Below are 13,094 nucleotides of genomic sequence, written 5' to 3'. Positions count from 1 at the left end.
ATAGGGTTTTTCTAAAGGCATTGGTGAATATTAGCATATGTTACCTTTAATTCACTAAGTAATCCCTGAAGATTTCACAGAGAAAATCAAATTCCATAAAAACAAAATAGAAAATTCATGAAGTCAGCTTTATTAAGAATGGCACTAGTCCCTCTAACAGCCCTAATCTCCCTCTATGGTCTATAACTGAATGATGACTGCTACCTGTGTGCTTATAATGTACAGACTTGGGCAAGGGTTTCACATAGTTATTGTTTACTTCAGGGAATCGGGTTGAAAGGTAATTAGTTTCTTGTTTGCTCCAGAGTTCACATTCTGAAACGTTACCCTATTTTCCAACAATGCACAAAAGTTATATTGAACTATTTTAGCAGGAAATACTTAGGTATAAATAGACTTCTATTACTAAACAACAACAAAATTTTAATCCATGGTGATTTTTTTTCTACTTTAATAGTAGAAACCTTTTTTATTATGTTTTACTGTATTACTTTTAATGAGAAATTTTTGTTGAAAACGTTATACAATTTCTATTTACAAATTCAGTGACCAAGAAATATCATAGGCAATAACCTCAAAAGGACTTTTCTATGGGTTTGCCAAATACAAAAACAAATTAAAAAATAACTTAAGGGAAAATAAAATTGTCAGTTCCTTAATTAAATTATGTGTATAGCTGTCTGAATGTCAAAATTCATGAGCTGTTGCCTTTAAATCTAGGACCCCAAACTTACTTTTGAAAGGAATTCAGAACAGTGCGTACATTTCCACAAAGCAGGATTATTTTTTTGCTCACTGTAATTACTGTGTCAAAAAGGAAGATTGTTTAAAGAAAGAATTAATGGCTAATAGAAATGGAGCAAGGTGGAAAACATTTAATTGAAGACAGATTGGGTGATTTTATAACAGAAAAACTCTAGCAATCCTGTCATCTTACCTCTATTAAGAATTATAGAAGTTTCCTTACAAAGATCTGTTTTCTAAATCAGAATACAAATTTTGTGGGGCTTGTTCTTTTCCTCAGAAAATTTTGCAATACTTGTCCTTCTTACTTCCAAAGTAAGTTATTCTTCTGAGAATTATACAAAATGTGATTTAAAGTATCTCAAGGTGCTGTGTCTCTGCATATGTAGTGTAGCCATATTTATTAATTTCTTAAAAATGTCATTAAGAAAGAGTCATAGAAAAGGGTAGCCTGTACCGTGAAAACAATATAAATGGAAATAACAATTTTATTCTTTGTTAAATGTTGCTTAACTGTTTTTTTTTAACCAAATCCAGGGAATTGTTATCCTAAAGGCTACTATTCATGTTCAATATACACAGATGAAGAATTGCACTCATATAGCTAAAAGTTAACTGCAATTAATTCTCAATCTTTATATTTTACAATTAAACTCCCCTTGTCAGTGGTCTTTAGTTCTTAGTTTATTATTTCTATTATTATTATTATTTTTTTCCTTCAGTAAGTCCCTTATCTTAATAAGGAATGAGAAAAAGAAGAGGGTTGCTATCACTTGTCAGTTTTGCTATCATGTTTTAGGGCAGCTTTGCCAAAATACCCAGAAGAACATAAATGAAAATTACTTGCAAAACCAATGTTTTTTAAAATATGTTTTTATTGATTTCAGAGAGAAGAAGGGAGAGGGAGATAGAAACATCAATAATGAGAGAGAATCATTGATCTGCTGCCTCCTGCACACCCTCCACTGGGGATCGAGCCCACAACCTGGGCATGTGCCCTGACTGGGGAATCAAACCATGACCTCCTGGTTCATAGGTTGATGCTCAACCCCTGAGCCACCTGGCTGGGCAAAACCAATGCTTTTTAAATGTGACCCATACATTTAATGTATCTCTGTTCTTTGTGGAGGACTCACAGTCGTTTGTAGTATTCAGAAAGCGGAATGCCTGGTCTCTGTGCAGAGAGAAAGAAATGGAATTCTGTTTCTCTTTGTAAAAGTCTTCTCATATTTTTATGAAATCAGTACTTACACTATGTAATATCAATGACTACTGACATTGGTAGTCTTCTTGACTTTAAAAAAAATTTGATTATAAGAACCGACTTTATATTTTGGTCCCAGATTTTCCACATGACCTACGACCTGGCCAGCGCGGTGGTGCGCATCTTCAACCTCATCGGCATGATGCTGCTGCTGTGCCACTGGGACGGCTGCCTGCAGTTCCTGGTGCCGCTGCTACAGGACTTCCCCTCCGACTGCTGGGTGTCGCTCAACAAGATGGTCGTAAGTCCCTCCTGTTATGTCCCACTCTGCGTTTGCACTGCTCCACCAAAAAGTTATCTGTTTCTGTTAGAATGATCCAATTTCCCCCATCAATGTTTAGAGAAAACTTAACTTTGCTTCCATGGATGGGAAATCAGATGTTATGTTTCTTTTCTACAACAAAATTTTATTTACGTGAAATGTTCCTGGGGATGGACTAGTATATGTTACAGCCTCTATTTTTAGATATCTTACTCTGGTATCTTGATGCATTTTAATTCAAAGGTACAAGGTACAAACATGCACGCAAATAACCATAGTACAACATTCTTTTTAAAATGCCTACTCCTGCCCTGGCCAGTGTGGCTCAGTTGTTTGGGCATCTTCCCGTGCACCGAAAGTCTGATGGTTTGATTCCCAGTCAGGGCACATGCTCCGGTTACAGACTCAATCTCTGGTAGCAACATGATGTTTCGCTTTCACATCGATGTTTCTGTCTCTCCCTCTCCCTTCTTCTAGCTCTAAAAATCAGTGGGAAATCTTTTTTTTTAAATGCCTACTCTTTAGAATAACTTATTTCTTTCAACTTGATTTTAGCATTTACTATATTGATGACATGCGGTGCTAGGCCTTCTTAAACATACAGAGACATGTGCCTTAGTATAAAAGCAAATGAGATGGTTATAAGGTGCAATGATATTTCAAACAGTAATTCTTTCTAGGGAAAACTTCATGGCAAAGGTAGCATTTAAATTTTGCCCTTAAAGATATGAAAATATGTGAAGTATAAATTTGATTTACAAAGTTAAATACAACCATATTCACATTAAGTCTAGGAGCATATGTTTTGCTCTAAATAGTGCAACACTCACAAAAAAAGTGAAACAATAGTGAATATTTTTCATATATACATTCGCAAATATTTGTTCTATTTATGTTAGTTCTCATATTTTCTTCTAGCATTACATTTTATTTCTTTCTGTGTTTTCAATTAAACCTATTGGGGTAACATTGTTTAATAATATTATATGAGTTTCAGGTATACAATTTTATAATACAGTAGAGGCCAGGTGCATGACATTGGTTTACACAGGGAGTAGAGGGTTTCCTCAGCCCAGCCTTCACCCTATCGCAGTCCAGGAGCTCTCAGGGGGATGTCCGACTGACAGCTTAGGTCGCTCCCCACAGGGAACAGGCCTAAGCTGCAGTTGAACATTCTTAGCACTGCCTTGGAAGTGGGCTGCTGCGCTCGCCAGTGGCTGAGCAGCGCTCCCCTTGTGGGAGCACACTACCACCAGGGAACAGCTCCTGTGTTGAGCATCTGCCCCCTGGTGGTCAGTGTGCGTCATAAGGACCAGTCTTTCCACCATTTGGTAGATTTGCATATTACCCTCTTATATAGGATTGTTTGTGTATTCAATTGTGTGCTCACTACCCAGTCTAGTCTCCTTTCATAACCTTGTATTTGACTGCCTTTACCTTTTTATCCTTCGCCTACCCACTTCTTCCCTGGTAACCACCATTCTGTTGTCTGTATCTATGAGTTTGTTTTCTGTTTCTTTCTTTGTTTGTTCATTCATTGCATTTTGTTTTACATCCCACACATGAGTGAAATCATATGGTTCTTGTCCTTTTTCATCTGACTTATATTACTTAGCATGATACTCTCAAAAAATAACAATTGTCTTTATTAAAAGAGTATTTTGGGGTATCCATACAGTCCATATAACTGTGCAATTATAATGTAGGGTAATATACTATTTATTATATTTAGTGATAAAGCATATTTAATGAAGAAAATGTTGTTTGGTTTTTCTTAGATTGGCCTGCATGTTCTCCTTTGTGTGTGTGTGTTTAATCTCATATCATTAAACCTTTACTAATATTATGGCCTAGATGTTGTACAAAATGTGTTTCCTGAATTTACAGTTTGCTTCTTGGGTCTTTTTTTTGGCTGCAGGTTTACTTGTGAAATTGAATTAATTTTTTTGCAATTACTTAGCATTATTTCTATGTTTAACTCAAACATAGAGGATGGATAACATTTAAGTTGATTTCTATGTTTAACTCAAACATTGAGAATGGGAAACATTTAAGTTGGTGTGAAGATTAGCTTATTTTTCACACCAAAAATATGTGAAATTGTGAATATTGGTGCTAGGAAAGAGATAAAAACCATAAAAAAAGACATTTTCCTACTAAAAGAGAATCTTGATGGTGTCATTTACTTGGATATATTATTGTCTGTCTTAAAGCTTTTGTGTTCTAGAAAACTTTCCATAACAACACAACAAAGCAGTGCATTTACACACAAAAAGTCATAAAGGAAAAGTGAAAATCTAATGTAAGAAAAAAGCACCCTACACTTGTATATCATGCTTAATATGCACAACAGTATGCTCTCTTATTGGTCCTCAGAGCAACAGAGAGAGGTAAGCACTGTCCTCCCCTGTTTTTAAAGGTTAAACTAATTATCCAAAGTCATACCACAAGTATGGATTGTAGAACCAAGGTTAGAATGCCAATCTATCTGATGCCACAATTTCTGTTCTAAACCACACTAGAATATTTTGTATGGTACAGATTACAAAGAACAGTTAAAAGTAACTATGAAAGCCCAGCCAGCATGGTTCAGTGCTTGAGTGTCGGCCTATGAACCAGGAGGTTGTGGTTCAATTCCTGGTCAGGGCACATGCCCAGGTCGGTTGTGGGCTCGATCCCAATGAGGGGAATGTAGGAGGCAACTAATCAATGCAGGAGGCAGCTGATCAATGATTCTCTCTTATTATTGATGTCTCTCTCTCTCTCTCTCTCTCTCTCTCTCTCTCTCTCTCTCTCTCTCTCTCTCCTCTCTGAAATCAGTAAAAATACATTTTTAAAAAAAAAGTAATTATGAAAGATGGAATCTTTAGTCACAACACACCAGTAGCAGTAGAAAGTCACTCTAAAATCAGCATTTGAGCTGTTAAACTAAAAAGTGACAACTGATATGAGATGTAGATATTGAAAAACAAAGTCAAACTGGGAAGGCAAACTTAAGGGGCCAGACGAGGAGGAGTGCAGATGACACTGGTCATTTTTGGTTATCAGATTAAAAGTTATGCATTGTCCATATGACATTGATACTAAATTGTTTATGAGAAAGTTTAGTGAATTCCTTCTGCCTTCCTTCTTTTCCACATCTTTCATTTTAAATCATTTATATCCTTAAATATTATTTTGAATCTTTCTTAACCATATTTGCATTTATAGCTATATCCTTACCTCTATATGTATATTTTAAAAATTCTTCTTTACCACATTTTGCATCTATATCCATATAAAAATACTTTTTAAAATTCTCCTTATCTATAATCACATTCATATCTGTATTTTTATGTATACCAATATATCACTAGCTAATTATCCATATATGTCCTGTGATGAGAAATTCAGAGTTCATGTTATAACTATTCTGTATCTTTAATGGGTGATTTATTCAATATATTTTCCTTATATTAACTGTTTCTAATCTGCATTTCATTCCATAGAAGTAGGTTCAGTTCCTCTCAGCTATTTCTTTTGCAATCTTTATAAATTCATCACTAAAAGAATTATTAAACGTGTGTTTTTTTAAGTCAGTCAATACCGGGGTGGATTACTTGAATTGCTGAAAAAGGAGATTTGACTGGCAAAATGCTACTTGAAATGGGATTAACCTTGCTTTGCATTTGTAATATTTGCTTTTCTTTTATTCAAGAAATGTTTGAATTATAAAATTCTAGCTGAATGAAAATCTTGTATTAGTGTGATAATTAATGTCTAATATAATTAATTTTTAAAATCTTGTCATTCCCATGGTATTTTGTGACTATGATTTAGGCATATCACACTAACATTGTCTTAGTTCATTATTAAAGGGATTAGACATAATGGTTTTTGGTTTTAATTACAAATATGAAATATTTATTTTAAGAATCTAAGAACATGAAAATTATGACATGTTTGAACTAACATTTTAATTTTGATGGCATTTAGAGAATGATTTTCCAGAATAAATAGAGAAGGATTTATAGCTAAATAATATGTTCCTAGGGTCATGTTTCTCTCCTTGAAGTCTGCAAGTTTACTCTGAGGGATCCTACAAGTTTCCCCCAGCAATCTCATAAACACTGGCAATAGTTTGAAAAGTTTCAACATGAGCATATTATGAACCTAGGATCAGCTGAATGCCCTAACTATGGAGTCTGGATTTGCTTTTGTTGAAATGTGTTGTGTCATGAGGTGTTATTTAAAATAATTCTGGCTTATGGGTTAGTAAATAAACAATCCATTTATACCAAATGAAAGCTAAATGATATATTAAATGTGGTGCAAAATTTTCACTGGAGTCAAAAGGAGAAATGAGTTGGAAAACTTAATCACTTGTTATATAGCCCATGGTTGTATTGTGTTAAACTATGCACTCTGCAATAATTAATGCCCTAACAGCAATATATTTACATTGTATGCAACTATCTGGTTTCAGCAAAACATCATCTGTCACAGTAGATTTGTACTAAGATACATTTATTATTTTTTTAGTATTTGCTTTGTAAATTTCTTTTTGTTTTAATTTTATAAGAGCTATAAGGATAAGAAACGTATTTCTAGTTTTATACTCATATTTGTTTGAGAAATATAATCAAAATATTTTAAGCCAAGTCAAGGGTCATACATTATGTTTTATTTTGTTGTGATTTGAAGGAATCTACACACTATTTCAACCTGAGATGCCACTCTAGAGGTTAGGTAATATGCCTTAGATGTATCTATATCACACAGATCCGATGCCAACCTTGCCTAGGTTGCTAACAGTAAAATAGTCATTGTTTATAATCAAGTGAGTAATTATCAACAGTATTTGAAAATTATGTATAAAGGAGTTATTATAGTATTTATGCATTTTCAATGTTCTTCTTTGGATGATTTTTTGCTTTGATAATTTGTACCTCAAATTATATCTTCAAAAATAAATAATCACTTGACCAACTCCTGGGAAATATACACAAAATTCATAAAATGTTAATGCTCTTCAGTTCTATATATATAACATAACAATATATTCCAGAAAAAAGTAAGATGTGTGAACCATATTAACTACAAATATCAGAGAAAAAAAGAGATATAAAATGTCTAGAGAGTCTAATTAATAAAACCTATGTAGAGAAAATAAAGGATTTGATTAGAAGATCTAGGTAACAATCCAATTTTGTCTTCTTCTGAAAGAATGTGTCAGGGACACTTACTGACAACCAAACAGTCACACTATGCAATTTTCCCAGCTCTCTTCCAGCTGAATGGGGCCCTGTGATCAGTATGTTCAAGGGTCTCTGAATGGCTGTGTCATCTTTCATTTGCAGGTCTAAGCATGAAAAAGCTGGTGTGCGACCCCCCAGATCCTCTCTAGAGGCATGAATTTTAATTGTCACCCACTCTCTGAGGTAGCTTATTCATCCTAACTCATCAAGACGACAGACTAGAAAGGGTAAACGCTGACAGAATTGAATGTAGAGACATGGATTCCAGAATTGCCTCTACCACTGAAACATCGGTGATTTCAGGCAAAGCACTGAAGTTCCTGTACTTCAGCTCTGAAACGAGTGTGTGTTTTTTTTATTTCATTTAGGTCATCTCCCCGAGTGCCATCCTTTTGCCAGGCATGATCTTAAGCCCTGAACGCACAGTAGAGAATGAGACGAAGCCCCTGCCCTCACCAGTGCTCACATTCTGTACGGCTTCATTCAGACCACTTCTTTCTAACTGAAAGCTAAAATTAAGAGCTTATCAACATGTAGGCTCTTCTCTGAAGGAATTTATAAACAAGTAGTATAGGAAATTACATGCTGAAGCCATTAATGCCAGTTTGAATTGAGGCCTTATGAAATGTGTGCATAGCCCAGCGACCTCTGAACCAGGGACTAGCCCTCACTCTGCCTGCCAAGCCCGGGACACATGAAAATTCAGCCATGCAAACAAGCCTCTTTTTACAATTTTTTCTAATTTAGCCACCCAGACAGTACTACTTTTCTTCACTTCACAGAGTAGCATGTCCGTGGCAGCCGCCTGTGGCCTAAGACAAAGTCTATGCGTAGTATAAACTGAAGGTTGGGGGACACAAAGTGGGTAGACATTTATTTCAATTACTATCAGCTGGTTTGGGATCAGGAAGCTTGGACAAATGGGGATTGAGACACGTCAGTCACTTCCAGCTCAAACACTGTTATAGTTACCACACGCACACTGGGGTGCTAGAGTAGGAAGAGTTGTTAGTGGACATCTACTTTAAGGGAATTATTTGGGGGGAAAAGGAATATATATCATTCATTTGCAAGTTTCCATACCCAAGCAGAATGTTGAAAACTAGGATTATTGTGTTATCTATTCATACTCTAGCAAATATACAAAGACGAAGTTAAAATTGGTTCACTTTTTCTTTTAGAAAGCCCAATGAACTATTTAGATAATGATTGATTAAAATAATATAACGGATAATATAACTAAAAATGAAGCTAAAATATCTTAATTGAAAAGATATGTCCTCTCTTGAGATATAGCAATGTATTGCAGATCTGTAATTCTATGAATTAGGAATTGTGTTAATACATTGTTGATTTTTTTCTAAATAGAATGTATTGCCAGAGACTTTTTTTCAAGTCCTGATAAAAAGTAACTAATTTGCTGACAAGTCACTATGTAGCTCTACTGAAAAAAAAATGCATTCATAGGTCCTATGAGTTATAATAACAAAGTAGGTTAGCAGCCTGCTGAGTACAGTAGTTCTCCTTCACCATCCAATTTCCGATTTCTGCCTAATAGGAAAACCAGCCTGGTGCCTGCTCTCTATTGAATAGAAACCTCATCACAAAAGAAACAAGTCGCCTACTGTGTTCTTCCTTCTCAGACATGTACTCAGTTATGGGAACAATCGTATGGAAATGAGTTCTAATCTGGTCTTTTGTTTTCAAATGAAATATGTATGAGAGAAAAGTGAATTATCCTTCCATCTAAAGAAGGATAAAGGGTATTACTTAAATTACATATTGGCTAAGACTACATGAAGTCGTCTTACCAGTACCAAGACTGATACAGAAGTTTCAAATGTGTTTGTTCTTCTTATATAGACCAGCTCTTCAATATTAAGCAACAAATGACTGGAAGCAGCACCATTCTTGCCAACTAGCATAGCCAATTTATCAGATAAGACCTTAGGAATATGTAGTAGAATCATTAGCTGGTCTTCTCTATACTTTAAGGTATAGTGATGTGTCCAGTGAGACTAAAGTTAAATACTCTTCTACCATCACCAGCCAGGTGCCTCAGAAACTGGGCTCCATCTCAGTGAGACTTAACACCAGGCCTCCCTGAATAACCTGTTGTCTCCTACTCCATGTATAGAGCTATGAGCGTATCCATCTGTGGGCTCTAACCATTTACTTTAACTGTCTAAGCTAGATAAAGATGAAAGATTACAGAAGAAAGTTTGAGAATTCCCCATCATATCTTTGTAATTCATAAGAAGATATATAATCATGAACCACTGTACAGTCTATGTATTCCAATATCTTTCTCTAGAATATATTATAAGATCAAAAACATTTTCTCAAAATATATTCTAAAGATAAAAGTAGATATTGATTATGATAGCTACTTATACTGTCCACCAAAGCAATCGTATACATACCGAGCACCTGTGTTAGCCTTTGCCATTGTGATCAGTGTGGTCATCTAAGATCTTTATGCCTGCAAGTTAGGGAAGGGCTTCGGGTAGAAAAATCTTTAATTTCAATTGTATTCAAATGAGGATATAATTCAGTTTGATGATCTCAATTTGCACAAACTATATTTTTGTCCTTTAGATGATTTTTTTTAAAAAATTGTGTCCTAAGTCCAGCTATTGATTCATATTTATAAAAACTTATTTAGTTAAATGGAATTATAAGATGCTTGGGAAAATACCATTTCAGGTGGTACCCATTGCTAACTCCACACTACTCCCAAGTTGAAACTAAATAATTAATGCTCCATTAAATGATGATTATATTCTGTCTAGCACTTTTGTGATTCAGCTCTCAACTATTGTATCAATTCTTTTAAAAAAAAAAGGGGGGGGGAGAAGTTTGGCATAGGTCAGTAATCAGTGAATATTAGGGAAATGAAATTAAAGATTTTATTAATCTTCAACTTTTAAAGATTTTATTCATGACTTCTCCTGAAGGTAATTTTACATGCAAATACCAATGAATACATACATTATGAATTAAGAATGAGATACTAAACATATCTGTCAAAGATCAAGCAGGAAGTTAGTGACTGAACTGGATCTAAGATAGCATCTAAATAGGGAAAAGTTGATGGAATTTAGTGATAGTTGGAGCAAAGACCAATAAATGATGGAGTGTAAGTGGAATACCTTTAGTCTTGTGTAAGGACGTCTTCTGTGAAGGTGAACTATTTTAAATTGAGTATACAGGGATAAACTCTAGGGAAATTGAACTCAAACTCACTACTTTGGTACTCCAGGTAAGCCCAGCTCCCTGGCCCATGCGAAGTGCACCTTAAGGTGATGGTATCATGAAGAAGAGGTGGTGGGCTGATTGCACAGGATCTTTCACAAACTGTGAAAATTGGGATGAATCACTTGTCCATGGTGTAGGTAAATAATGTGTGAATTTATAGAAAGGACAATGAAATGCTGCAAATTACAGCCTGGATGTTGATTCCAAGCAAGACTCTGCATCCTATATAATAAAAGGCTAATATGCAAATCGACTGAACGGTGGAACAACCGGTCACTATGACACACACTGACCACCAGGGGGCAGACACTCAATGCAGGAGCTACCCCCTGGTGGTTAGTGCGTTCCCAGAAGCTGGGCTGACGGCTGGCGAGCACAGCGGCAGTGCCGGGAGCCTGTCCTGCCTCCATGGCAGCGCTAAGGATGTCTGAATGCTGGCTTAGGCCTGCTCCCCATCAGTTGGACATCTCCTGAGGGCTCCCAGACTGCGAGAGGGCACAGGCCGGGCTGGGGGACCACCCTCCTCCCCAAGTGCACGAATCTCATGCACTGGGCCTCTAGTTAAATTATAAAAGAAATTAATTGTGAGCACTGAGAAAAGGCAGTGTGTGGTCAAAACAAGCACTTGTTTAATAAAGCCAAATCATAACCAATCTGCCTTTTTTAAATTCTCTCTTCGTTTGTAGATAACTTATCATGGGAGGAAAAAAGATTGTTGAAAACTTTATGTACATATACCAGTCCACTGTTTATTTTCTAAAATGATCATTAGACTAATACAAACAGTTTATACAATGCTTTCTACAGATTCTTCATCATATCTTAACAAATATTTGGATTAATAGAATATTGAATTGAGTGGGTTAATAGCTGGTTGAGTGAGTGTGGTTTTTTTTTGCTCCCACACCCCAAAGTGCAGATTAATAGATAGATATCAACATAGAAGATGTGTGTACCTCTGTGGGTTATGACATTTTTTCAACATAATAATCCAGTGTCTTTTCAACATATTAATAACACCCTGGTTGCAGTCACTGAAGATGCAGCTAACAGAAATCAAAAGAGAATGCTGGGTTATAGACTCATTTTCAAGAAGGTCTTGTTAAAAAGAATGATGAACTGAGTCTAATAGAATGGAATTTTTATGTGGGAGAACAAAAAGTCTTTAATAATGTCAGAAAAAAAGGCAAGGGACAAGTACGGGAATCAGGCAAGGATGTGATAAATACCAAGGGTTTTAGTGGCTATAGTTTCAATATCCTATATAATAAAAGCATAGTATGCAAATTGTCCTCTTGACCCGGTGGTCGTTGGGAGTTTGACCAGGGGACAGGGCCGGCCGGGGAAAGGGAGGGAGGCCCCGGCCAGCGGCAGTGGCAGGAGGCCCTGGCTGGTGGCAGTGGCAGGAGGAGGCCCTGGATGGCGACACGGCGGCAGGCGGCTGGGGGTGGGGCGGGGGGAGAGGGAGTACCTGGCTGGCATCCAGCAGCTGCTAGGGACCCTACCAGTGCACGAATTTAGTGCACTGGGCCACTAGCATATCAATAATCAAGACCCATATTAACTAGAAAATTTTAACCAACAGTATTTTTACAAGAAAATATTTAGTTTAATTTGTGGCCTCCAGTTATAAGAATTTTTAATTCTACAGGCAATTATTTTCTGACCAAAAGGTACCTAATTATATCTTTGAAAGGTAAATGCTCACTGGTTATCTACTTTTATTCCTGACATGATGCTTTTAGACTAATTTAGAGCCATTTATAAATTTATTCGTATGTAAGATAAATTAAGGACATTGTGACATGTCAATAATTAACTTGTTTTTCAATAACCACTTTTTCTCAAAGAACTCTCTTGATTATTTGACAGAGCATTTAAGTATTAAGAAAGCACTAAAGTGTGCCTGCAGATTGTAAAAACCCATGAAGAGTGTGCCAGGAAGAATGGAATCCCGCCAGATTGAACAAAAGAGATGCCATTATCTTTACACAGAATCTTTTCAATTGTATAAACAGGAAAGGGGCTCATTGCTTTGCAATGTGTTTTTCTTTGCAGCGTGTCTCTTAAGGTGTAGCAGAATTTAGTTCATAAAACTCTATCCCTCTTTATGATAGATCACAGGGATAAACTGTGAAACTTAGAAGTATGTGGCCCTCCTTCAAAAAACTGTTAACATCTTATAAGTATTTATTCTATTTTTATTTATTAGTAATAAGAAAAATCTTTAAAATTATAACAAAAATATTATTCTGGATTAAATTAATCATTTCCCAGTTTCCATTTGGAGCACAGAGAAAAAGATGGACTTACTGTTTAACTTGCAGGA

General features: G+C 35.8%; 1 protein-coding gene across 1 annotated transcript in view; it reads left to right on the top strand.

Moving 5' to 3' along the window:
- LOC111827356 (potassium/sodium hyperpolarization-activated cyclic nucleotide-gated channel 1-like) overlaps positions 1–13,094 on the top strand; it is a 58,974-nt gene that overhangs the window by 13,840 nt on the left and 32,040 nt on the right. The window contains exon 2 of the mRNA XM_023759393.1: positions 2,088–2,249. Within this exon, the coding sequence (XP_023615161.1) occupies positions 2,088–2,249 (162 nt within the window). The remainder of the gene's footprint in view (positions 1–2,087; positions 2,250–13,094) is intronic.

The sequence above is a fragment of the Myotis lucifugus genome, unplaced genomic scaffold (assembly GCF_000147115.1).
Source record: "Myotis lucifugus unplaced genomic scaffold, Myoluc2.0 scaffold_153, whole genome shotgun sequence".
Lineage (NCBI taxonomy): Eukaryota > Metazoa > Chordata > Mammalia > Chiroptera > Vespertilionidae > Myotis > Myotis lucifugus.
Note: the sequence above shows the minus strand (reverse complement) of the source record. Positions and strands in the feature narration are given on the sequence as shown.